This window comes from Macaca mulatta, chromosome 12 (assembly GCF_049350105.2).
Source record: "Macaca mulatta isolate MMU2019108-1 chromosome 12, T2T-MMU8v2.0, whole genome shotgun sequence".
Classification (NCBI taxonomy): Eukaryota; Metazoa; Chordata; class Mammalia; order Primates; family Cercopithecidae; genus Macaca; species Macaca mulatta.
Window position 1 is genome coordinate 6,327,158 of NC_133417.1, and position 26,130 is coordinate 6,353,287.

Here is a 26,130-nt window from a genome sequence, read left to right on the forward strand (position 1 = left end):
CAGACAGTGTAGCACTCAATAGTGCCCACAACCTGACCCAACGACAGGTATTGCTGCACAAGATAGTGCCCCAAAATCACTCCCCCACACCCCGCCATGGGCAGTGATGCTCCTGATAGTGCACCGTAAGGACAGTGCAGCACCCGACAACACCCCTAAACCACCCCCCACTACCAGCATTTTACCTCCAGATAACCACCCAACCCACCCACTGCTCCGTGCAGTGCGGCAAAAAATAGCGCCCTTAACCCATCCCCCACCACCAGCAGTACACGTTAGCGCACACAACCTGCCTCCCCCCACCACCCCCACGATTGCAGGCAGTGTAGCCCCGATAGCCAGCCAACCCCCCTCTGCCAGCAATGCAACCCCGGAGAGTGCCCCCCATCCGGTCCCCAGCCACAAGCAGTGCAGCCTTGGGCAGTGAGCCCCAATAGGACACCCAACCCCTGCCCCCAGAGGCGGCCAGGGCAGCCCCGGAAAACTCACCTACCCCAGGACATTTCTACCACTCTGACCGAGCTGCAGTGTCTGATGTCACCACCAATCACAACGAGGCGAGCCGCGGGGGCGCAGGCTCCAGCCTCCAGCATGTGTCGATGCCTCTCCCGTCTACTCGTCCTCCTGCTGGGCAGGACAGGCTCCCGCTGCCAGTCGCCCTCCTACCGGTGGGTCGCCCTCACCAACCGCAACGGACCAGCGCCTGGCGTTCCAGGCGGAAACAGCTCGCAGCCGCTTTCCCTAGTTCCCCAACCCGGATACTGAGAGCCGACACCGAAGAGCCTGAACTGAGCCGATGCCGGCCTCAGCGTGCTTTATATACATGCAGTGCCTGGACTACATGTTCTGATTGGATGAGAGGAAAACCTCTAGGGCTACGCTGATTGGACTTTATCTTCATGCTGTGATTGGTTGTCTTAAGGCTCGCTCTCATCCAATCAGAGCATGATAATAAAGTGCAATCCGAGTAGGCCTGGAGGTTTTCTCTCATCCAATCAGAACACGCAGTTCAGGAATCCTCCTGTATATAAGCTCGGTGCATGAACGCTGCTGAAGGGAAGTCAGCGCCTTCCAGGTTCCCGTATTTTCCCGTAGAGCTGCTCGGTGCCTGCTTAGAGGACCCGGAATGGGTAATCACAGGCCTATGCTGGAGGCTGGACCCGCTGCCGCGCGGCTCGCCTCGCTGAGGTTGGTGGCGGCGGTGGCGACGGGAGACGGCAGCGCGGCTGGAGCGGTAAGACCAGGAAATAGTTTTGGGATAGATGGAGGGAGGTAAAGAGGGTGATTAGTGCTGAAGGGAAAAGAGGATAGCGAGCAGGAGAACGCGTTGCAAAAAGACAGTGGGGAAAAGGTGGTGGGAAAAAAAGTTTTTGGGTAGATGGAGGGGAAAACAGGGTGGGGAGCAGAGGGAGGGAAGGTTTTGCAGAAAGACGGTGGGGAAAAAGTTTATAGGTAGTCGGAGTTGGAAAAGAGGGTGGCAAGTGGGAGGAGGAAAGAGGGTGGTAGAGGGGGAAATGGGGGCGAGCGGTAGGGAGAGAAGGTTTTGTGAAAAGACAGTGGGGAGAAAAGTTTTTGGATAGATAGAGGGAGGGAAAGAGGGTAACAAGCGGGGGAAGGAAAAAGAGGGTAGCCAGCGGGAGGAAGACAAGGTTTTGCAAAATGATAGTGGGCAGCAAAGAAAGACGGTGGAGAAAGAAAAGACGGTGGGTAAAAAGTGTTTGGGTAGATGCGGGGGGAAAGAGGGTGACGAGGAGGAGGAAAGAGGGTGGCGAGAGGGAGCAGGGAAAGAGGGTTGGGAAAAAAATGGGAAAATAATTTGGGGTAGATGGAGGGCAGAAAAGAGAGTGGCAGGCAGGCTAGGGCAGAGAAGACGACGAGTGGGAAAGGGCGGAAGACTGTGAAAGACGGTGGGGAAAATTCTGGGGGGTAGATGGAGGGGGGAAAGAGGGAGGTGAGCGGAAGTGGGGAGACGGCTTTGCGAAAAGACTATGGGGAAATGTGTTCGGGTAAATGGGGAAGGGAAGGAGGGTGGCAAGGAGGAGCGGAGGAAAAGACGACGAGGAGAAGTTTTGGGTAGATGAAGGGGGGAAAAGACAATGGTGAGCAGCAGGATTGGGGAGAATGCTTTGGGAAAAGGTGGGGGAAAATGTTTTTGCTTAGATGAAGGAGCAAAAGAGGGTGATGACAGTGGGACGGGGAAAAAGAAGGTGGCCAGGGAGAAGGGGAAAAGACGGTGGGAAAAAACTGGGGAAAGTGTTTGGGAAGATGGATGGGGAAAAGGGTGGTGAGCGGGAGAGTAGAGAAGGCTTTACAAAATGGGGAAAAATGGTGGGGAAAATGTTTTGGGGTAGATGGAGGAAGAAAAAGGGTGGTGAGGGGGAGGGGGCAAAGACGGTCGAGAAAAGAAGGTGGGAAAATAGTGGTGGGGGACAAAGGTTTGGGGTAGATTTTTTAAATCAGATTATTTGTATTTTTGCTTTTGAGTAGTTTCAGTTAGTTATGTATTTTGTGTATTAACCCCTTGACTGATGCACAGTTTGCAAATACTTTTTCCGTTCTCTGAGGTGTTTCTTCATTCTACTGATTGCTTCCTCTGCTTTGCAGAAGCTTTTAAGTTTTACATAATTACGTCTTTGCTTTTGTTGCTTGTGCTTTTGAGAAGTTTAATATAATGACATCTTTGCTTTTGTTGCTTGTGCTTTTGATGTCTGTTTGAAAATTCCTTGTCCTCATCAATTTCATGAAGCATTTATTCTATGTTTTCTTCTCTAGTAGTTTCATAGTTTGAGGTCCTACATTTAAATCTTTATTTTGAGTAGATTTTTGTGTATGGTAAGATAACGGCCTAGATGTATTCTTGTATATGTGGGCGTTGGGTTATCCTAGCACAGTTTATTGAACAAATGTGTGCTCTTGATGCCTTTGTTAAAAATGAGTTGACCATAAATGCGTGAATTTATTTCTGATTTCTCTATTCTGTTTCACTTGTCTATGTCTGTCTGTCATTCCTTCGTTTCCCTGTTTCTCCCCCACCCCTTTTTTTGATAGTACCATGCTGTTTTGATAGTACCATGCTGTTTTGATAGTACCATGCTGTTTTGATGATAGTACCATGCTGTTTTGATAGTACCATGCTGTTTTGATGATAGTACCATGCTGTTTTGATAGTACCATGCTGTTTTGATGATAGTACCATGCTGTTTTGATAGTACCATGCTGTTTTGATAGTACCATGCTGTTTTGATGATAGTACCATGCTGTTTTGATAGTACCATGCTGTTTTGATGATAGTACCATGCTGTTTTGATAGTACCATGCTGTTTTGATGATAGTACCATGCTGTTTTGATAGTACCATGCTGTTTTGATGATAGTACCATGCTGTTTTGATAGTACCATGCTGTTTTGATGATAGTACCATGCTGTTTTGATGATAGTACCATGCTGTTTTGATGATAGTACCATGCTGTTTTGATAGTACCATGCTGTTTGTTTTGATAGTACCATGCTGTTTTGATAGTACCATGCTTACTATAGATTTGTAGTATGTTTTGAAGTTAGGTGTGATGCCTCCAGGTTTTCTTTTTATTCCAGATTCTTTTGTCTATCTGAGGTATTTTGCATTTCCATGTGAATTTTAGGATTTTTTTTTCTATTTCTATGAAGAATGTGTTTTGTAATTTAACACGCATTGCATTGATTCTGTAGATCACATTAGGTGATATAGATATTTTATGAATATTCTTCTAGTGCATGGGCACGGGATATCTTTCCATTTACTTGTGTCTGCTTTAATAGCTTTCATCTATGTTTTATAGTTTTCATTGTGGGATCTTTTGTTGTTGGTTAAGTTTATCCCTAAATATAATTTTTTTGGTAATGAAATAGCTTTCTTGATTTCTTTGTTAGGTATTTCACTATTGGTACATGGGTGTGCTACTCATTTTTATATGTTGATATTGTATCTTGCAACTTGACTAAATTATTTCTAGTAGGTGATTTTGTGGAATCTTTACGATTATATATATGTGTGTGTATATATATGTGCACATGATCATGTCACCTGCAAACAGAGACGGTTTGACTTCCTTTTTTCCAATTTGGATGCCTTTCGCTGCATTCTCCTGTCTAATTGCCCTACCTAGGACTTCCGGTACTGTGATGAATAAAAGTGGTGTAAAAGTAGCCACACTTGTTCCAGGCGTTAGAGGAAGAGCTTTTAACCTTTCCCCATGGATTACGATGTTAGCCGTGGGTTTGTCATATATGGCCTTTATTGCACCGAGATATGTTCCTTCTGTACTTACGTTGTTCGGGTTTTGTCATGAAGGAATGTTGATTTTTATTTTTTTCAGCATCTGCTGAAATGATTGTATGGTTTTAGCTCTTGATTCGCTGAATGTGATGTCGCACATTTAATTATATGTGTTTTATTGAATCATCCTTATATTCCTGGGATGAATCCCACTTGATCAGGGCAGATCATCTTTTTATTGTGTTGTCAAATGCAATTTTCAAGTATTTTGCTGAGGATTTTTTTGCATCTGTGTTCATCAGGGATATTTAAAATGCCTGTGGTTTTCTTTTTGTGTTATTTCCTGGTCCGGTTTTTGTACCAGGGTCATGCTGTCCTCATAGAACAAGTTTTGAAGACTTCCTTTCTCTTCAATTTTTTGGGGAATATTTTGAGTAAAATTGGTATTAGCTCTCTTTTAAAAATGCTTGGTAAAATTCAGCGGTAAAAACCATGATTGTGTTTTGTTTGACGGAAAACTTTTTATTGCTGCTTTAATTACATTACTCATTATTGGTCTGTTCAGGTTGTTTTTTGTTTGTTTGTTTGTTTGTTTGATATGGAGTCTTGCTCTGTCGCCCAGGCTGGAGGGCAGTGGCATGGTCTCAGCTCACTGCAAGCTCCGCCTCCTGGGTTCACACCATTCTCCTGCCTCAGTCTCCCAATTAGCTGCGACTACAGGTGCCCGCCACCACGCCCGGCTAATTTTTTGTATTTTTAGTAGAGACGGGGTTTCACCGTGTTAGCCAGGATGGTCTCAATCTCCTGACCTTGTGATTCACCCGCCTCAGCCTCCCAAAGTGCTGGGATTACAGGCATGAGCCACCGTGCCCAGCCTCAGGTTTTTTATTTATCATTCTATCTTGGGAATTTGTTATGTGTCCAGAAATTTATTCACTTCTCCTAGATTTTTCAACTTGTTTTTACATAGGTGTTTTTAGTCATCTCTTAGAATCCTTCATGTTTCTGTGTTATCAATTGTAATGTCTCCTTTTTCATCTATGATTTTGTTTTGTTTTTCTTTTCCTTAGACTAGTTAAAGCTTGTCAATTTTGATTTTTTTCTGAAAGATCCAGCTCTTTGTTCCATTGACTTTTTGTATTTTTTGTTTCTATTTTTAAAATTTCTTCTCTAATCTTTATGATATTCTTTCTACTAATTTTAGCATTTTATTTTTCTCGTTTTTCTCATTACTTGAGGTGTACTGTCAGGTTGGCTATTTGAGATCTTTCTACTTTTCTGATGTAGGCGTTTATAGCTATGCCCTTTTCCTCTTACAACTGCTTTTGCTGCATCCCACAGGATTTGTTATGTTGTGTTTCTATTCTTTTTTCAATACATTTTTTATTTATTGGTTGTTCATGAGCATGTGTTTTAATTTCCATATATTTGTAGAGTTTTTCCTCCTGCTACTGATTTCTAGTACTATTCCACTGTGGTCAGGAAAGATACTTGATATGATTTCAGTTTTTAAAAATGTGTTGTGACTTGTTTTTTGGCCTAACGCATAGTCTATCCTGGAGAATAATCCATATACTATTCAGTGGAATGTGCATTGTGCAGTTGCGGAGTGGAAAGCTGTGTAAATGTTAGGTCCATTTGGTATAGAGTACAGTTTAACTGATGACGTTTTGTTGTCTAGATGATCTGTCCATTGAGGATAGTGGGGTGTTGATTATAGTGGAGTGCTGAGGTATTCTATTACTGTATTGCCATCCATCTGTCCTTTAAGGTCTGTTAATATTTGCTTCTGTATTTAGTTGCTTGAGTGCGGGTTGCATATGCACTTACAATTGTTAGGCTGCTGTTTACTTCTTTTTCATTTTATAATTATCTCATTTTTTTCTTTTTTTGACGCAAGTATATATAATCTAAGTACAGCTACTTCTGCTTTTTTGGTTTCCACTGGTATGGGATATCTTATCATCTCTTCACTTTCAGTCTGTGTATGCCTGTAGGTGAACTGAGTTTCCTGTAGGCAGTATGTAATTGGGTCTTGTCTTTTAATCCATTCAGCCACTCTGTCTTAATTGGAGAATTTAATTCATTTATATTCAAAGTTATTACTAACAGGTAAAAACATACTACTGCCATTTTTTACTGGTTTTCTGGTTGTTTTGCTGCTCTCTCTTTTTTCTTTTGTTCTTTCTCCCTTCCTCTTTTCTCTCAGATCTCTCTTGCTCTCTTTCTTTCTTTTCTTTCCTCCTTCCCTTCCTTCCTGTCTTTGTTTGTAGTGAGGTAATTTTTTCTGGTAGTGTGTTTTAATTCCTTACTTTAAATTTTAGGGTGTCTGTTATTGATTTTTGTTTTCTGATTACCATGAGGCTAAACAACGTGATTATAACAAGTTGCTTTAAACTGAAGAAAACTTAGCTTTGATTTGTCCCAGCTACCCAGGAGGCTCAGGCGGGAGGATTGCTTGACCCTTGGAGGCCGAGGTTACAGTGGGTTGAGCTCGCGCGACTGCACTCTCCAGCCTGGGTGACAGAGTGAGACCTTGTCTCACAAAACAGATAAATAAATAAACAAACAATAGCTTATAATGAATTCTGATTGTAAATTTTGAGCGGATGATTGATAAGGTATAAAGAAGACAGTGAAAATCATTCATAATCTCATTACCCAAATATAACTACTCCTAATGTTTTGGTACATATGCTTCCTAATTCATAACCCTCCCTCCCTCTCTCTCTCCCTCTCTCTCTCTCTCTCTCTCTCTCTCTCTCACACACACACACATACACACAAAATAGATACATTTTACACACAGATACAATTTTATTGTAACATTTTAAGAAAAATGGCTTTGTAATTTTTTGTTTAAAAATATGGTGAATATCTTTTGTGAATAATACTCATATAAAATATTATACATCTTAGTTTTAAGATTGTGGTTCCTGCTCTTTGGGGTGGCAGGTACACTTCTTGCTAAAACAAATCATCTCGGTGTCTTTGATTTTCCTTCTGTCCCTTAGGCTATTGCTTTTAGAAGTAGGGCCTGGATCTCCCTTCTGTTTGCTTGGGGGTAAACACATGGTATCATGGGGTTATGAACACATGTTGCCTGTGCCAGATAGCAACACTGCCTCCAGTCTTGAAAATAAAGGTAATGTAAGAGTTTTTGCCCTCTGATTAATACTAAGATGTAAATAAAGTGGGTTTAGATCATTGTAGCAAATGATTTAGATATAACTCTGTGTGTTCCTTTTAATTAAGAGCTCAAGATTTCTATAGAGTATGTGTATTGTGGGCTTTATCAGTAAAAATATAAAAGCTGATACTGGGTGAGGTAAGAAAATGAATAGGTTTTACTATCACCAGGAAAAAGGTATCATCCATACACTCTTGCCAAGGAGACATGAATTACTTAAATTGACTTCTGGATATTTGAGTTTGAGAATGATAATGTTAAGTTGAATTTTTTTTGGCTGCTAATAGAATGTGAGGTTTTACTGCTTGATAATATTTCTTTTAGTAATTGATTGTGTGTGTTAATGAACCTTCCTGTCAAAAGCAAAAAACTAAAGAGGTTCAAGGGAGCATGAATTATTAACATCTCCTTTAAACAAATAGGCTAGATTTTTTAAAAATTTTCTTTTTGAGACAGAGTATTACTCTGCTGCCCAGGCTGGAGTGCAGTGGCAACATCTCTGCTAACTGCAACCTCTGCCTCCCAGTTTCAAGTGATTCTCCTGCCTCAGCCTCTTGAGTAGCTGGGATTACAGGTGCCTGCCACCACACCCAGCTGATTATTGTATTTTTAGTGGAGATGGGGTTTCACCATGTTTGCCAGGCTGGACTCAAACTCCTGACCTCAGGTGATCTGCCCTCCTCGGCTTCCCAAAGTGCTGGGATTACAGGCATGAGCCACCGCGCCTGCCCATCACCTTCTTACTTGGAGTCTTGTGTGAAACACGCCACGGAATTCACATTTACTTACAGCTGGGGGAAGCTGCCCACCTTGTGTGATAAGGTTGGAGCCTGTCTGCCACACCTCCCTGTGTGTCTCCACGTGTCCTCAGGCCTGCTGGGGGGCTCCCTTGCCCTGGTGTCTCATGCAGAGGAAGGACGTGGTGTGTGTGGACAGCCAGCCTGGCGGTGGTGCGTAGTGACTGCCCAGCCAGTGGAAGCTGCTGCTCTTGCCTCTTCGGACTGTCCCTCCCCTGTCTAGGACGTCACTTCATCTAAACACTGCAGGTTGAGCCCAGTAGGAAAATGAGAACTGCTCTTTTTCTTTCTTTTTTTTTTTTTTTTTTTTTTTTTTTGAGACGGAGTCTTGCTCTGTAGCCCGGGCTGGAGTGCAGTGGCCGGATCTCAGCTCACTGCAAGCTCCGCCTCCCGGGTTTACGCCATTCTCCTGCCTCAGCCTCCTGAGTAGCTGGGACTACAGGCGCCCGCCACCTCGCCCGGCTAGTTTTTTTTTGTATTTTTAGTAGAGACGAGGTTTCACCGTGTTAGCCAGGATGGTCTCGATCTCCTGACCTCGTGATCCGCCCGTCTCGGCCTCCCAAAGTGCTGGGATTACAGGCTTGAGCCACCGCGCCCGGCCTGCTCTTTTTCTTTCTTTCTTTTTCTTTTTTTTTTTTTTTTTTAAATACAGAGTCTCACTCTGTTGCCTAGGCTGGAGTACAGTGGTATGATCTCGGCTCACTGCAATCTCCACCTCCAGGGCTCAAGAGATTCTCCTGCCATAGCCTCCCAAGTAGCTGGGACTACAGGCACGTGCCACTATGCCCAGCTAATTTTTCTTTTGTATTTTTAGTAGAGACAGGCCAACCTAGTCTTTAACTCTTCTTTTTTTTTTTTCTTTTTTTTTCTTCTGAGATGGAGTCTCACTCTGTCTCCCAGGCTGGAGTGCAGTGAGTGGCGTAATCTCGGCTCACTACAAGCTCCGCCTCCCGGGTTCACACCATTCTCCTGCGTCAGCCTCCCGAGTAGCTGGAACTACAGGCGCCCACCACCACGCCCGGCTAATTTTTTGTATTTTTAGTAGAGATGGGGTTTCACCGTGTTAGCCAGGATGGTCTTGATCTCCTGACCTTGTGATCTGCCCACCTCGGCCTCCCAAAGTGCTGAGATTTCAAGTGTGAGCCACCGCACTCAGCCTAGTCTTTAACCCTTGACCTCAACTGATCCATCTGCCTTGGCCTCCCAAAGTGCTGGGGTTACAAGAATGAGCCCCTGTGCCCGGCCGAACTTCCCTTTTCTTTCCTTTTCTTGGTATTTTGAAAGTGAACAGCCATGGAACAGCTTTTTCTTTTTCTTATTTTTTTTTTTTTGGTAGAGACAAGGTCTCCCTAGGTGGCCCAGGCTGGTCTCAAACTCCTGGACTCAGCAGCCGGTGTTTTCAGCTGGTGCGGATCCAGCTGGTATGCTCGTTAGGCTTCTAACTGAAGGAAGTGTCCACTGTAATCTCGCTGGCATCCCATCACCTTCCAGAAGCAGGGCGTCCGCCAGCTGTGTGTGCTCTTGGCCCCTGCTGAGCCTGTGCGCGGGGTGCTCGTCTTGCCTGTTTCCCAACCCCTTGTTTTGGGTGAGATCCCGCCCAGCTGGCACGGGAGGGAGGATGGGGAGTGGCCACCACTGTGGTTTGTTGCACAGTGAGTTCGGTGGCTGTCCTGCCTGGGCCGGGCACCCATATTTCTCCCGCTTGGCTGCAGCTCCAGCCCTTCTCCGTCCCCTGTAGCTTCCTGCCCAGTCCCACACCGCACAGAACTCCAGTGTCCCCTCCCCTAGACTTTTACACACACCTGGTAAGTCGGGCCCGGGACCCACAGCTCCATAATGTGAACTGTACACGGCCTGGCGGGTCGAGGTGCTAAGGTTGCCCCTCACCTTTACGAGACCTCAGCTTATACCGGGTGTGCAAGCTCTGGGGCCCTCAGAGCCCAAGCTCCCCGCCTGAGGGTCTAGGGCTGTGGCCTCACCTGCCCATAGTCCTGCAGTGACCTCTGTCATGAGTCCAGCCGGCTCGAGCCGGGCGAGGAGCAGCAGTACCTGGACACGCTGAAGCAGCTGTCCAAGCGCATCAGTCCCCGCACCGCGTGGTCAACAAGATCGACAAGAACGAAGGTGGGCTGCGGCCGGGGTGGGGGCCAGCGCCCTGGGGATGCCACTGGGCTCGTGTCTGAGTGTCCCCTCTGCTGTCCCAGACAGAAAAAAGGACCTGAGCAAGATGAAGAGCCATCTAGACATTGTGACAGGCCTCTCCAAGCTGTGAACTTTGCCCACAGCCCACGGACGGTCCCCAAGGGCAGGGGTGGCCCAGCTGTGGACGGGCACTTGGTAGTGATGTGGGTTTAGCAAAGGCACCAGGCAGCTCTTTGGGACCTGGACAGAGGCCTCCAAGGCTCCACTCGTGTGCTGGCCTTTGAGTCCAGGCTTCATCTTGGCCAGTGCCCAGCCTTTGCCCTACTCCTGACCACTGCTGTGGCCCTCACGCTGGCCATCACAGCCAGGCCTCATCCAGCCAGTAGCTGGGGGCCCAGCTTGCGGTGGCCTGACCATCAGCTGGCTGTGATGGGCCTGAACCTGACCTGGAGTTCTGCCCCTGACTTCCCAGTGACTGTGGGCAGGCAGCTGCATCTCAGTTACCCCATTTGCAGCCCATGTGTGCTGTCATGAAAATGAAACAAGACGGTGCTGGTGAGAAGCAGGTGGAAGGCAGGGTCACTGGCCACAGGCTGCTGTGAGCTCAGGCAGCACCTCAGAACTGCATGGGCATTGGCCTGTACCTCCCTCTCATCTAAACTCAGGCTGTCCCCGCACCCCCATCTAGAAGCATCTCTCTGTTCTGCTTGTCTGGATAGAGTGCCAGTCCTTATTGGGCAGTCCTCCGGGCCTTCCTGAGTTGATCCTTAGGGTTATAGGACTGGGTGGTACACGGATTGGCCTAGATGCGACTGAGGCCTTCCCAGCCTGGTCAGGGGCCTGGCCACTGTCCCTTCTCTTGACTCACTGCCAACAGGGATGGGCAGCTCCTGAGGGTGAGGGCCGCCTGCCTAGACTCTGGGTCTGGGAACAGCTGGTCAGCTGAAGGGAGCTCCTGCAGAGGTTTCTGAGGGCGGAGGTCCAGTGACGGTGGTTGGGATCCCAGATCCCAGCCTGAGACCAGCCATGTCTCCCAACCCTCCAGCACGGAGCTCAGCCTGAGTTCCCTCTCTCTGCAGGTCCCCTGAAGACCTTGCCAAAGTGTGACATCACCCTGGAGAAACTCAAGAATGACATGGCAGTGGTGAGTGGGATGCTGGGGACCCCTAGGGGAACTGGGGCTCCCCCAAGAGCTCCTGGGAGCACCACAGCAGGGTCCTTCCAGGTCAGGGCGGCTGGGTGGGGACTGGGCCTGACCTGAGACCCTGCCCACCAGGCCTCTTCCGGGCCAGGTTTGCTGTGCTGGGTGGGCACATGGGAGAAGTCACCCTCTGTCTACAGCCCCCATGGGTGCCTCTGCCACCCGGCCCAGAGGAGTCAGGGGCTGTGGGGGTGGGGATTACACCCAGGATCGGCCAGCATTGTCTGCACAAGGGTGGAGGCTGAGAGAGAGGCGTTGGGAATCAGGCTGTGAGTGAGGACGGGCCTGGGGTGGGAAGGCCCCCCAAATGAAGAACCCTCGGGTCCTGGGCTGCTGACCGTGCCCATCTTGCCTCCAACCCACTGCCCCGGTGCCGCTGACCAAACAGCAGCACCTGTGCCAGCAGCTCCTGGATGCCATCCTGGCCAACATCTGCTCACCTGTCTTCAGCCATTCCCTGCGCATTTGCTTCAGCCATGACTGTCAGCCACGGCCCACTCATCACGTACATCCAGCTGGGCTGGGCTTTGTGGAGGGCAGCTGGCCAGCCCTGGGCCATATGTACCCAGTGTGGTCACCATGCTGCCTTCTCAAGGCCCCGGTGGTATGCACCCAGAAGCATAGGCTTGAGGATGACCAGCGGCAGAGCACCCCCAGCGTGCTGCAAGGCGAGGTGGCCAGGCTGGACCCCAAGTGCATGATAAACCTGGACCCTTCTCACTGCAGCTACAATGGCACCGTCCACTCGATCTGCAAGTTGGGCGAGTGTCCAGGAGCGTCAGGCTGGCGCTGGTTAGCAAACCTTGACCGCAGCCCCAGGCCTCTGCCGTTTGAGCCGGAGGGCACAGTGCCCGGACCCCGCCCTGTGTTCACGCTCTGCAGGCTGTCTGCCCTGTCTTCACATACACCGAGCTCAGGACAGACTCGCCATGTCTCTGCCCCCGCCGCCAGAGCCCACGCACCCTCGTCTCCCCAACACAGATGTGGCGCTGCTTGCCTGTGGCCCTGGGGAGGTGGTGGGCAGGACCTGTGGGTACCCATCCATGCAGGGCACTCCGGGCTTCAGGTTTGGAAATCCGAGAGTCAGAGAGACCTCCAGGCTTTGCCACAAGCCTCACCAGAACCTCCTCGGGTGTGAAGAGTCCTGTTCGGGAGCAGAGTTGTAAGGCAGGGCAGGCCGGGCCTTGTCCAGTCACAGGTACAGCCTTGTGTGTTGCAAACGACAAGGACCTCCCAAGTGTGCCACCACGTGCCCACCGACTGCCGTGCCCAGAGTCCGCGATGGATGGACCGACAGTGGCTGTACAGTGGGCAGACCCAGAGGAGCTGTGTGGGGGCTCAGGGCAGGCAGGGGTTGTTCGGAAAACCAGGCTCCCAGTGCAGTAGGGACAGCCTCTGTGCACTCCAGCCCCTCCCAGCTCAGGCCCTTCCATCCCCTTTCTGGCTCACCCTGTGCTGACAGGAGCGGGTTGTCCACCAGTGAGAGAGGGTCTCTGCTCTCCCCTGTGTCCTTTTGCCCCTTCATCTTGTGTCAGGTCAGCTGTCCAGGGTGGCTGTGTTCAGTGGCCGAGGGGTGAGAAAGCTGCGGCTTAAGGACAGACCCTGCTCTTCCAGAGCCCACTAGGGAGCTCAGCGCAGCTGACGTGTCCTACCAGTAGCTTGGGCACACAGGGCCCCATCTAGGTGACATGGCACCAGAGAGCCACGTTGACAGGGATCAGTCTCCCTGAGCCCAGAGCTGGCACACAGCAGAGCCAGGGCTAGGTCCCCAAGACTGTCAGAGGCAAAGCCCTGGGCTCCAAATTCCATTCAGATTCAGTTCTTCACTGATGATGAGGCTCTGGGAGGAGAGCCCTACAGCCAGGCAGGCAGCGTGCAGGGCTCCTTCTGGTGTTTCAGCCAATCCTGGTGTGCAGGGCGGGTGTGCAGGGCCTGGGTGCGGTGCCGACTGCCTCAGGCTCACGCCCACTGTTCTGTTGCAGGCACCAAGCCCTTCCTCAGGTCGGTGCACCACTGCGTGACCTCCAGGCTGCCACAGCTCCCGGACAAGCACTCGGTTACCACCTTGCTCAACACCTGTGCCCGGAGCATCCACCAGGCCTGCCTCCCGGCTGCCTAGCCAGGACTGCAGGGATGGCCCGCGACCTCATCGGGGCCAAGGACACACGCCTCCTGTCAGACACTTCTAGGTGTTGGCTTCCATGGAGAGCCTGGAGTTAGGTTAACTTTCCTCCTTTTCTCTTCTGCCTTGGGGATCTGCCAAGTGAAATCCCACACTTGCACAGACTGAGACGGGCGCAGTGGAGCAGGCTGCCTGCAGGGCAATGGCCGTCTTCTTGGAGAAGGTGTTCCATGTGACTTCCTCCACAAAGCCGGACACGGTCCCCAGCCACCGTCCTCGGGCTGCTCTCACCGCGGCCTGTCCAGGGTCCGGGTCTGTCTCAGCAGCATCAGGGTGCACTCAGGGTGTTAGAGCGTCTTGTGTGTGCTCGACACACCCCTGCTCCTTTCTATAGGAGAACACAGAGGACATAGGAAACTCTTCAAACGCACATGGGATTCTCTGCTCACAGTTTGGGGTTCAGGCTGCGCTGCTTTGGGCAAGTGGGGCACCCCCTGGAGAAGCCCCTGAGTCCAGGGCACAGGCTGCCTATCGGAGGGAGGGCTGGCCGATGGCTGCTGCCGGCTCCCTGCCACCCCCTGGGCTTCGGCCCTTGTGGCATTCCTGCTCAGCACTGTGGGGCCCCCAAGGAGCAGGGGCATCAGGGATCGTGCTGCCAGCACCCCTGTGCCACTTGTGTAAGGGCCGTGTCCATTGTGATGGATGAAGAGCGAGGCCCTCAGGACCCGCGTCCTCAGAACACCACATGCTGCACCACCCAGAGAGAGCCTGGCAGTGGGCGGGGCCCCCATGCAGTGAGTGCCTCCCTGTGTTGCCCGCTCACCTGGGCACCGGCCAGCAGCCCTTTGGTGATGAGGTCCTCCCTTTTTATGCGAACTACCCCATCATCTGTGATTGTTATAATCTTGTGACTCCTGTGTTTGTCAGGAGTTGTCACTGTGTCCCCCCTCCGTGAACCTGGGCCTGCTGTCCTGTCAGGATGCTGTCAGCCTTGGGGCCGGCACTGTTCACTCTGGCCCCGGGCCTCAGCTCTCCTTTTCTAACACACCATCCCATTCCTTGGCCTGGTTCATCCCCAGCTTCCTGGCAAAGTTTCTGCTCCCTGAAGCAGGGAGAGGTTGAGATTAATGCCAAGGAAGTGGGGCCATGGGCTTGGGAAGACTGTGGCTGGGTGAGGGTGGGCGCTAAGCTGGCCACCCCACCCCCGACTGGACATGTGCTGTGCTGTGGTGGAAGGGGTGGTGCGGGCATGTCCACACCGTTCTGGAGATGGCCCTCCAAGGAGGAGGCCCGCCTGGCTGGACCTCTTTGCGGTGCTGTCAGGGCAGGAGAGGACAGCCTCTCGCCCCCAGGAGCATGTAGTCTAGGCAGGAGACCAGAGTGATCATGTGTTTGGAACGCAGCTCCAGCCCAGCCAGGGGACCAGAAAAGCCCTCCTGCCTCCAGGGAGGATGTGCACGGCTCTGCCAATGCGCCTCTCCCAGGGCCACTGACAGGTCCTGGATGAGCAAGACTGGGCTGCCCAGGCAGGTCTCTGCAGACAGCAGGGGCTGGGCTAGGAGCCAGGGGCGGGGAATGGGAAGGGACACGACGCCTGATAGCCAGTGAGGAACCAGGCATACAACTTGGAAGTAAAGAAGCTTTATTTTCAGGTTCAACAGGTAAAGCGATACCTACTTCATCATGTGCTTTTTATGTAAATGCTAAATAGCAAAATAACAGAAAATAAATGGTTAGTTTAGAGATCAAGTACTTTATCTATTTCAAGTGTCATCTATCTTGGAATTCAGCCAGGCCTAAAGGTAGTGAAGTGTCAGGAAATGCTATAGAGAACCAGTCTCCAGCTGCAGGTTGGTGGGCCTGGCACTGACCAGATGTGGGAGGCTCAAAGCACTGAGCGGTGCAGGCGCCGTTTCTGCATTGCTTGCAGCCTCTTCTGCCTCTCGGCAAAGTTGTTCTTCGGGGTCTGCTTCAGGGCAGGCAGGACGGCACGCTGCGCCACAGGCGGGCTCAGAAGCAGGCTGGGGGCGGGTAGAGGGACTGTCACTGTGGGCATCCCTGGGAGTGGAGTGGTGTTGGAGTGGGGCCTGCGTGGCCCTCACCGGGACCTAGAGAGGCCTCCGCGTGCTCTGCTTCTGCACCGCGACCGTCCCTTCCCCACTCCCTCCCTTCCCCACTCCCTCCCTTCCCCATTTCTTCCCTTCCCCACTCCCTCCCTGGGGCCCAGGCTGCAGGGCTGCCCCACTGTCCCCATGCCCATGGGACTCACCATTTCTTCGAGAGGCCCTTAGTGGAGACCTTAGGAAAATGCATGGCTTCCTGGTCCCTGGGTGAAGGAAGAGTCAGCAGTGAGCTGTGGACAGGTGCCCAGGGATGGGGCAGGGGTGCACCAGGCACTCACCTGGGAGAGCTAGACCCAGCCTCCTCTGGGGCTGCCTGGGGCCTCTGGCTCCTTTCCAGGAGGGACCTGAGGTGCTGCAGCTGAAAGGCAGGGGCAGGGGTGTGGTGGGGCCTGTGGCGGCGCCAGACTGCGCAGGGCCAACCCTACCACCCAGCCTCACCTCCTGGGTCTGCAGGAGGTTGGTGTTCCACAGCTCGCGGATGAGCACTTCGCACTGCTTCAGCGTGGTGGGTTTTCGCAGGTGAAGGGGCAGGCTCATTGGGGGGTGTGCCCCCACCCCCATCATCTGCCTGCCCTGGTGCTGGCTGCTCCCCATACAGGCCGCGCCTGCGTTAGAGGCCTCTGCTTTCTCCTTTCTGAAACAGTCATTGCAGCAGCCAGAGGTGACCTGCCCAGGTGTGTCTAACCACTCCCCCAGCATACCTCCCCCGGCAGCGTCCAGGCCCATGTGGGGGAGGGCCTGGTTCCCTTCTCCCACTCGGCAGGGTGCTCTGGGCACCAGGTGGGGGTCTCTGGGACTGCGGCCTGTCCCTTTCTCCCCTCTGAAGGTGCCCTAAGGGTCAGATGGGCTTCAATGGGTAACCAGCTAGCTGCCAGGCTGCTCTTGGTCGTGACCCCACACCCAGTGGGGCCTCTTGCTCCAGGCCTGGTCTCGGGATGTGCAGAGATGCAGGAGCCTGTCCTGCTGGTTGCGCTGCTGCAAGTGTGCACTCTAGCATCCCAGGGCGGTCCCAGAAACTCAGGGATCGTCAGAACCTGGTCCTGCTCTGTCCTGCTGGCCTAGTGCCCTCCAAAGGCAGGCTGTGGCCAAGGGGCAGCAGGAGCGCAACTCACTGTTCTTGGTGAGAACATTACTTTTCTCTGAGAAAGTGGTTTGGCGGCTGCTACTGGCCCCCTTGTGGGCTCAGGTCAGCACAGGACCGCCGGGGGAGGGAGGAAGACAGCGCCCACCGATGGGTAGAGCGTGGCTGTCATCCGCTGTCATGAGTCCTGGGGACAGGCCCCTGGAGCTAGGGGCAGAGCAGCTGGCTGACTGCAGGGCGTGAGCCTCGTAAATATAGTCATGGGGCCCTTCGGGTGCAGGCAAGCCTTACCTGGCCTGCCCTTGCACCCCAGGAACCTTGTCTAGCTTGCTGTTGTGAAGTAGGGGCTCCTCTTCCAGGTCTGCCTTCTGGGGGGCATCAGCTTTCGAATCTTGCTTGTTGAAGGAGCCGGGCTGGGGCCTGGCCTTGCCTTGAGAGTTGGCTGCAAGTCAGACCCTACAAGGCCGGTCACTGCAGGCACCAACAGTCACTGCCCAAGTTTTCCAGGATCAGCTGTGTGTACCCAAGAAGCCCCTGCCCCTGCCTCAGTTTCCTCCTCTGTAAAGGGAGCCTGCCTTGGACGGTGCTGGGGGGAATCAATGAGCTTCTGAGGGTGAAGCCCATGGGTGGTGCCTGTGAACACTAGAACAAGATAGTGGAGGCTGGCCCCATTTTGGGTAAAATGAAACCGCACGAGAGGCTTGGGCCCAGCCTGCGTGGGTTTCCTCGGCAAGGACAAGGCCCATCTAGCGCCTGGGCCCATCCCAGGAACGGCGCGGCTTAGGGCTGGGCTGAGGAAAACGTCTGGCCTCCAGCGGAGGCACAGTGGGGAAAAGAGGCTCTCTGCTCCCGGCTCACTTTGCAGAAGGTGCCATGAACCCAGGGCTCTGTGGGCAGTGCCGTCCTTCCTGTGTCCTGCCTTCTTGTGGCAGGAATACGGCCAAGCAGGGCTCCTGCTGGGCAGCCAGGGTACATCCTCCCTGGAAGGCCACCCGGGGAAGCCCCTCCTGCCTGCCTGCTGCCTCGCCTGGGGCGCCTGCCGTGAGGCCTTACTGCCCTGTGTCTGGCCCCGGTCCTGCCCAACCCCCCTTAATCCCCTCCTGGTGGCTTCAACTTGCAGGGCTCTTTTCCGCTGCCCCTTCACCCCCAAATCCTTGAGCTTGGCCCAGCAGAGGGGGCCTGGGCAGCACCCCTAGTGGCCACCCAGGCTGGGGTCCCTGTGGGACACTCAGCCCTGTGAGCACGTGGACGCCAGCCTGCTCACCTGAGTTAGAGATGGACTTGACAGATGGGAAGCTGGACGTGGAGAGGCTGTCTGCAGGAGAGCGCAGCGTCGGTGCTGCCGCCTGCAAGACGCCCGTGCTTGCCTCCTGGCCTGTGTGTCCGTGAGGGGCCCTCCTTCAGCCTGGCAGGGCTGTGTCCTCCCGGCTCTACCCACACTCCGCGGACGCAGACCCAGCACGCACCCAAGGGAGCAGAGGCCCCGGAAAGGTGGTTTCCTGAGGGGCCGTCTGGAAAGCAGGAGGGCTTGGGACACATGGAACAGCAGGTCCCGAGGGAGAGCATGGCCTCTTGCTGTGTCCCCTTCCTGTGTCCCGTCAGGGCCCCCAGCACCACAGGGCTGGGGCTGCTGGCTGGGCCGCACTTTGCCCAGAACAGCTCACTGGAGTTGCTACAGCGGCTAGGGAAAGGCCCTCCCTCGACCCCATTCTCCGTGTCTGCCTGGGAAGGGGGAGCCCTAGGCACTGCCCCAGCTGTGATGTTCCCAGGCTGGTTCCATATACCAGTCAGATGTCCTGGTGTCATCCCCGGTCCCAAAAATAACCAGGAGTGAGCTCGAGACCACAACCCAGAATCCTGGGCTGGGTGGGCCCACTGTCGGGATGGGAAGTGCCTTGGACAAGTGGCAAGGAAACAGGACTCTGCTTCCTCCCTTTGTCCCCATGGTTGCTGCCCAGGCGGCAGGAAGGGATCCCTGGATGGAGTGTGTCCAGAGCCCCTCCCACAGGATGTCAGGACTCAGAGCCACAGGGCTGGAAATCCTGGGCCTGGCCACAGCAGCAATCTGAGCTAAAGACCTAGCAGGGCAAGGGCTGTCTCAGGGGTCCCTCCCATTTCAGCTCTGCTTGGAGGGAGGGAGGGTCTGGGGTGCACCCTGTGCCCACTCCCCACTGCGATGATCTCAGGCCCTGGGCTTACTGAGAGCAGCACGAGCTGTGCTTGGCTGCATAACATCGTCCAGCCACGGCTAGAGGTAGCGGCATCTGTCCAGGTGCCCCAAAACCTGTCCCCACTGGGTTGGCATACAGGGGCAAGTGCAGCCAGGTGGGCAAGGACAGTCTGCAGGCGCTTCCCTGGGTGGCAGGAGCATCCCCTCAGGCACTGAAGGGCCCAGTTCTCACCTTTCTTCTGTGATGTCTGATTCATTATGAGCTTGTAATGAAGATCTGGAAGCAAGCACAGGCTCTGCTCAGCGCTTGTGAAACCACAGCCGTTCTGAGAACAGCCTGGCCTCGCCGCTGCCGCGCCTGCAGACACTGGCTGGCTGGGCCCTGCCCCCTGGGTCCCACTCTCCACCACACCTTTGCCGTGGGCATCAGGCCAGGAATGCCCCTGCCTGTTCCCGGCAGAGTCCACCCGGCATACCCGCCTCATCCATCTGAGATGACTGGAGGGCATCAACATGGCAGGCAGGGCCTGGGCTTTAGGGGTACAGAAGTGAATTCCAGAACCCCTGGCCCTGGCGGGGTCATGATCCTGTGGGCATCAGGGACTGGGGGGGAAGCTCAAGAAGTCATGAGGAAGAGGGGTCCTCAGGCTCAAGAAGACATGGGGAAGGGTCCTGACAAAACAGACGGCTGGTGATGGGACACTCGGCACTCAGGTGAGGCAGCACTAGGGAGTGGAGCGGGAGAGGCAGCTGCAGGCACTACTGCCCTTGCTGGAGCCCTCCTGAAGCAGAAGCGAGGAGCGAAGCCACATCCTGGCAGACCCTCGTTCTGCTGGGGGAGTGGGGGGGGGTGGACGGGGGGGTGGTCCGTGGGGGTGAGGAGCTGCTAAGGGTGCAGCGGACAGTGTAGGCACAGGTGAAGCGGTGGGGGGCATGCCTGCTCCTGATCTGATGTGTTTAGCTGGAGGAAATTCACTGAGCTGCGCACTCACACTTGGGCACGTTTCCCAAGTTTTTGTTTGTTTTTGTTTTGTGTTTTGTTTTTTTGAGACAGAGTCTCGCTCTGTCGCCCAGGCTGGAGTGCAGTGGCGTGATCTCAGCTCACTGCAAGCTCCACCTCCCGGGTTCAGCCATTCTCCTGCCTCAGCCTCCCGAGTAGCTGGGACTACAGGCGCCGCCACCTCGCCCGGCTAATTTTTTGTATTTTTTTAGTAGAGACAGGGTTTCACCGTGTTTGCCAGGATGGTCTCGATCTCCTGACCTCGTGATCCAACCGCCTCGGCCTCCCAAAGTGCTGGGATTACAAGCCTGAGCCACCGCGCCCAGCCCCCTCTATAAAGTTTTTAACAGGTGGGTCTGACCCTGCCTGGAGAGAAGAGGACTGGCCGGGTCAGCAGCTGAAATGATGCTGCCCTAGGAGACAGGCGGACAGGGTCGGCATTGCCCAGGGCCACGCGGGTCTCCCTCTGGGAGAAGGGGACAGCTCGGCATGGCAGGACCCAGGGCGGACTTGCTGTCCTGTGATCCCCCAAGCCCGGGCATGTGCTGGGGTCTGTCCTGTGTCTCCCCGAGCCCGGGCGTGTGCTGGAGTCTGTCGTGTGTTCCCCCTGAGCCTGGGCGTGTGCTGGAGTCTGTCCTGTGTCCCCCCGAGACCGGGCATGTGCTAGAGTCTGTCCTGTGTCTCCCCAAGCCCGGGCGTGTGCTGGAGTCTGTCCTGTGTCCCCCCGAGCCCGGGCATGTGCTGGAGTCTGTCCTGTGTCCCCCCGAGCCCGGGCGTGTGCTGGAGTCTGTCCTGTGTCCCCCCGAGCCCGGGCATGTGCTGGAGTCTGTCCTGTGTCCCCCCGAGCCCGGGCGTGTGCTGGAGTCTGTCCTGTGTCCCCCCGAGCCCGGGCATGTGCTGGAGTCTGTCCTGTGTCCCCCCGAGCCCGGGCGTGTGCTGGAGTCTGTCCTGTGTCCCCGAGCCTGGGCGTGTGCTGGAGTCTGTCGTGTGTTCCCCCTGAGCCCGGGCGTGTGCTGGGGTCTGTCCTGTGTCCCCGAGCCCGGGCGTGTGCTGGAGTTCATGGCTGTGTACCCCCGAGCCCGGGCGTGTGCTGGAGTCTGTCCTGTGTCTCCCCGAGCCCGGGCATGTGCTGGAGTCTGTCCTGTGATCCCCCCGAGCCCGGGCGTGTGCTGGAGTCTGTCCTGTGATCCCCCCGAGCCCGGGCGTGTGCTGGGGTCTGTCCTGTGATCCCCCCGAGCCCGGGCGTGTGCTGGAGTCTGTCCTGTGATCCCCCCGAGCCCGGGCGTGTGCTGGGGTCTGTCCTGTGTCCCCCCGAGCCCGGGCGTGTGCTGGGGTCTGTCCTGTGATCCCCCCGAGCCCGGGCGTGTGCTGGGGTCTGTCCTGTGTCCCCGAGCCCGGGCGTGTGCTGGAGTCTGTCGTGTGTTCCCCCTGAGCCCGGGCGTGTGCTGGAGTCTGTCGTGTGTTCCCCCTGAGCCCGGGCGTGTGCTGGAGTCTGTCGTGTGTTCCCCCTGAGCCCGGGCGTGTGCTGGAGTCTGTCGTGTGTTCCCCCTGAGCCCGGGCGTGTGCTGGAGTCTGTCGTGTGTTCCCCCTGAGCCCGGGCGTGTGCTGGAGTCTGTCGTGTGTTCCCCCTGAGCCCGGGCGTGTGCTGGAGTCTGTCCTGTGTCCCCGAGCCCGGGCGTGTGCTGGAGTCTGTCCTGTGTCCCCCTGAGCCCGGACCTGTGCTGGAGTTCATGGCTGTGTCCCTGAGCCCGGACCTGTGCAGGAGTCTGTCCTGTGTCCCCCTGAGCCCGGGCGTGTGCTGGAGTTCATGGCTGTTCTGCGCTGCGGAAGCGGCGGCGTTAGGGGTGCTGGGGAGGAAGCGCTGGCCTGGGGTCCCTCCCGGCTCACCCTTGTTCTCCCGCTTCAGGTGCTCGATCTCCTCGTGGAGCTTGGCCAGCATCTCCGAGTGCTGCTGCTGCAGGAACTGCAGGCTCTTCTCCAGGTCCAGGTTCCGTTTCTGCGGGTCGCTGGGCCGGAGCTGCGGGCTCTGCGGCCCCCCGGGCTGGACGCCCACGGAGGGGCGCTGGCGCCGGCGCCGGGAGCCCGGGGTGGGCGAGCTGGGGGGGCGCGTCCCCGCCACCACCCCCGCAACGCTCATCTCGCCATCGCCGGGACCTTCCCGCGGCCGCTGCACCCGGCTCGGCCAGGCAGCCCCGCTGGGCGCCCGTCACCGTGGAAACCGCGCGGCGGCAGGCGAGGCGGTTGGCGTGGGCGGGGCCTTGGCTGCTCCTCCCGGCTGAGGAGCGACTTCCGCGGCGTCCGGGGCCCGGCGGGGGCGCGCCCGTGACCCCCGACCTTGGGGAGGCCGAGGCGGACGGATCACTTGAGGTCGGGAGTTCGTGACCAGCCTGACCAACATGGCGAAACCCCGACTCTACTAAACATACAAAATTTAGCCGGGGTGGAGGCGGCGCCAGCAATCCCAGCTGCTCGGGAGGCTGGGGCAAGAGAATCGCGTGCACCGGGAGGCAGAGGCTGCAGTGAGCGGAGATCGGCGCGCAGCCCTCCAACGTGGAAGCAGAGCGAGACTCTGTCTAAAAATAATTAAGCAAATAATAATAATAAAAGGCACCCAGGCATCCTTTCCAGCCTGGATGGAGAGTGAGACCCCGTCTCTGTAAAAATTAAAAGAAAAAAAAAACCGGGCATGGTGGCTGGCCCCTGTAGTCTCAACTACTCGGGAGGCTGAGGCGGGAGGATCGCTGGAACCCCGGAGGTGGAGGCTGCAGTGAGCTATGATGGCACCACTGAACTCCAGCCTAGGCGACAGAGTGAGATGCTGCCTAAAAATAAGAGGCCGGGCACGGTGACTCACGCCTGTAATCCCCGCTACTCGGGAGGCTGAGGCAGGAGAATCACTTGAACCCAGGAGGGGCAGGTTGCAGTGAGCCAAGATTGCTCCATTGCACTCCGGCCTGGGCGGCAGGGTGAGACTCTGTCTCAAAATAAATTAATTAATTAAAAAATAATAAAAATAAAAAGAAATACGCCTTTTTTTTTTTTTTTTTACAAGGCCTGCCCTCAAAAAAAAAAAAAAAAAAAAAAAAAAACACAGCCAGGCCAATCGTGATTTTACCAGATACCAACAAACCTGGAGGAAGAGAACATAACCTCACCCCAGCCTGCTCTGGCTCCCCTTTCCCACATCTTACTGCCACATCCACAGGGCTCCTGTATAATAACAGAGGATACAAGCGAAAGAACTGCTCATCTCAGAGCTTATTTGAGAAATCTCTAGGAAACCCTAAAGACAACAGGGAGACAAAAACTAAGACACCAGAGATTTAAGCCTCAGACACCTACAGTTAACAAACAACACACATGGCACAACCCCTAAACCAGACCAACATAAAACTTCACACAGAAAGTCCATTTACCTCTTCCTGGTTCAGCACCACCAGCCGTCAACAAAAACTTGTAAGGCATAATAAAAAACAAAAAACACAGTTTGAAGACACAGCAAACATCAGAGCCAGACTTAAATATGGCAGAGATGTTGGAATTATCAGACCAAGAAATGGAATACAACTATTATTAATATGCTAAGGGCTCTAATGGAAAAAAGTGGACAACATGAGATTACATACTGATAATGGGAACAGTAGAGGTAGACACTCTAAGAAATAATCTAAAGAAAATGTGAAGGCCAAGCATAGTGGCTCATGTCTGTATCCCAGCACTTTGGGAGGCCGAGTTGGGCAGATCATTTGAGGTCAGGAGGTCAAGACCAGCCTGGCCAACATGGTGAAACTCCATCTCTACTAAAAAATACACAAATTAGCTAGTGTAGTGGCATGCACCTGTAATTCCAGCTACTTGGGAGGCTGAGGCGGGAGGATCACTTGAACCCAGGAGGTGGAGGTTGCAGTGAGCCGAGATCATGCCACTGCCCTCAAGCTTGCGCAACAGAGTAAGACTCCATCTCAAAAAAAGAAAATAAAAGAAAGAAAATGCATAAAGTTGGCTGGGCACAATGGCTCACACCTCTAATCCCAACACTTTGGGAGGCCAAGGTGGGCAACTCACTTGAGGTCAGGAGTTCAAGACCAGCCTGGGCAACATGGTGAAAACCCATCTCTACTAAAAATACAAAAATTACTGGGAGGCCGAGGCGGGCGCATCACAAGGTCAGGAGATCGACATCATTCTGGCTAACATGGTGAAACCCATTCTCTACTAAAAACACAAAAAATTAGCCGGGCGTGGTGGTGGGCACCTGTAGTCCCAGTTACTTGGGAAACTGAGGCAGGAGAATGGCGTGAACCCGGGAGGCAGAGCTTGCAGTGAGCCGAGATCGTGCCACTGCACTCCAGCCTGGGCGACAGAGTGAGACTCCCGTTTAAAAAAAAAAAAAAATTAGCCAGGCATGGTGGTATATGTCTGTAATCCCAGCTACTCAGGAGGCCGAAGCCAAATAATTACTTGAACCCAGGAGGTGAAGCAAGCTGAGATCCTGCCACTACACTCCATCCCAAGCAACAGAGTGAGACACTGTCTCAATAAACAAAAAGAAAATGTAAGAAGTCAAAAACACAACAGAAATGAAGTCAGGTGCATGGCTCATGCCTGTAATCCCAGCACTTTAAGAGGCCAAAGCAGAAGGATCTCTTGAGCCTGAGAGTTGGAGACCAGCCTGGGCAATATAGCCAGACCCTGTCTCCACAAAAAACTAAAAAATTTGCCTGCATGGTGGTGCATGCCTGCAGTCCCACCTACTCAGAAGGCTGAGACTGCAGTGAGCCATGATTGCACCACTGCACTCCAGCTTGGGCAACAGAGAGACCCTGTCTCAAAAAAAGAAGGAAAATGATATAGGAAATTTGGATCTAAAGAAAGGGAAATGCATTAGAGAAGAAATAAATGAAGATAAAACATAATCTTGTTCTTATTTTTAACAGATGACAGGGTGTTCAAAATAATTATAGCAACATGTATTCAGTAATTATGGCTTATTGATAGTGGAATGAATGGCAGCAGTATTATTGCTGGGAGTGAGGATCTCCTGAGTGGAGAGAAAGTCATCCAGGCAGGAGTGCAGTGGCACGATTATAGCTCACTTGCAGCCTGGAACTCCTGGACTCAAGCCATCCTCCTGCCTCAGCTTCCCTAGTAACTGGGATTAAAGGCACACACCACCATGCCTGGCTAATTTTTTTTTTGTCTTGCTATGTTGCCCAGATTGGTCTCAAACTCCTGGGCTGAGGCAGTCTTCCTGCCTCAGCCTCCCAAAGTGTTGAAATTACAGGTATGAGCCACTGTGCCTGGTGTATGGTTGCTTTTGAATGTCTTAGTCCTAAACATCTGGTTCCCAAGGAGAAAAGAAAAATGAAGGCAGGAGGAGGTGCTGATCCATAAAAACCTCCTGGAAGGTGTGTCCCCAGGAAGGGGGTGAGGGTTGAGGAGGGAGGTTGCAAACATAGCCGTGGAGATTGCAGCAGTGGCTGCCTGCCTCTTTGTCTGCATTTTCTTTTTTTCTTTTTTTTTTTTTTTTTTTGAGACAGAGTCTCGCTCTGTCGCCCAAGCTGGAGTGCAGTGGCCAGATCTCAGCTCACTGCAAGCTCCGCCTCCTGGGTTCACACCATTCTCCTGCCTCAGCCTCCCGAGTAGCTGGGACTACAGGCGCCTGCCACAACGCCTGGCTAATTTTTTGTATTTTTAGTAGAGACGGGGTTTCACCGTGTTAGCCAGGATGGTCTCGATCTCCTGACCTCGTGATCCGCCCGTCTCGGCCTCCCAAAGTGCTGGGATTACAGGCTTGAGCCACCGCGCCCGGCCTTTGTCTGCATTTTCACAATCAAAAGCAACCATCATCAATCAGAGCACAGATCTCCAGGATTTGGAGGATGGGACTCTTATTGCCCGCTCTGGTTCCTGCAAGCTACAGGGAAGCTGCTCCAGAAATGCACGCATGGCTGCTTGCACCACCAAGTTAAATGCTAATTTCTTCTGAAAACACCCTTCCAGACCTGCCAGGAAATACTGTGTAACCAGATATGTGTGCATCCAGTGGC

The 26,130-nt window shown here is 53.5% G+C and overlaps 2 protein-coding genes across 7 annotated transcripts; one reads left to right on the forward strand and one right to left on the reverse strand.

Moving 5' to 3' along the window:
- The first annotated feature begins 1,011 nt into the window (after positions 1-1,011).
- On the forward strand, positions 1,012-15,456 carry LOC100426235 (uncharacterized). 6 transcript variants are annotated; one of them, XM_077956695.1, is made up of 5 exons: positions 1,137-1,234; positions 7,269-7,399; positions 11,463-11,527; positions 11,973-12,376; positions 13,567-15,456. In XM_077956695.1, the coding sequence occupies exons 2-5, from the start codon at positions 7,327-7,329 to the stop codon at positions 13,802-13,804; spliced, it is 780 nt and encodes a 259-aa protein (XP_077812821.1). In that variant the 5' UTR covers positions 1,137-1,234; positions 7,269-7,326; the 3' UTR covers positions 13,805-15,456. The 6 variants fall into 6 exon arrangements, with proteins under 6 accessions (XP_077812822.1, XP_028686420.2, XP_077812821.1 ...); XM_077956696.1 differs by lacking the exon at positions 7,269-7,399 and having other exon boundaries at positions 1,012-1,234; XM_077956693.1 differs by lacking the exon at positions 13,567-15,456 and having other exon boundaries at positions 11,973-12,844.
- CCDC74B (coiled-coil domain containing 74B) lies at positions 15,332-22,323 on the reverse strand. The gene is given in 9 exon segments (XM_015109799.3): positions 15,332-15,727; positions 15,976-16,032; positions 16,108-16,187; positions 16,268-16,463; positions 17,202-17,340; positions 18,175-18,242; positions 18,244-18,421; positions 19,313-19,357; positions 21,968-22,323. Coding segments are annotated over 9 exon segments (1,149 nt in total). The 5' UTR covers positions 22,218-22,323; the 3' UTR covers positions 15,332-15,591.
- Positions 22,324-26,130: the final 3,807 nt, after the last annotated feature.

Coding starts and splice junctions, on each gene's coding strand:
- LOC100426235 (XM_077956693.1), top strand. CDS start 7,327: ATGGTATCATGGGGTTATGAACACATGTTGCCTGTGCCAGATAGCAAC. Junction 7,400..11,462: donor CTCCAGTCTTGAAAATAAAG/GTAATGTAAGAG, acceptor CTCTCTCTGCAG/GTCCCCTGAAGACCTTGCCA. Junction 11,528..11,972: donor TCAAGAATGACATGGCAGTG/GTGAGTGGGATG, acceptor CTGACCAAACAG/CAGCACCTGTGCCAGCAGCT.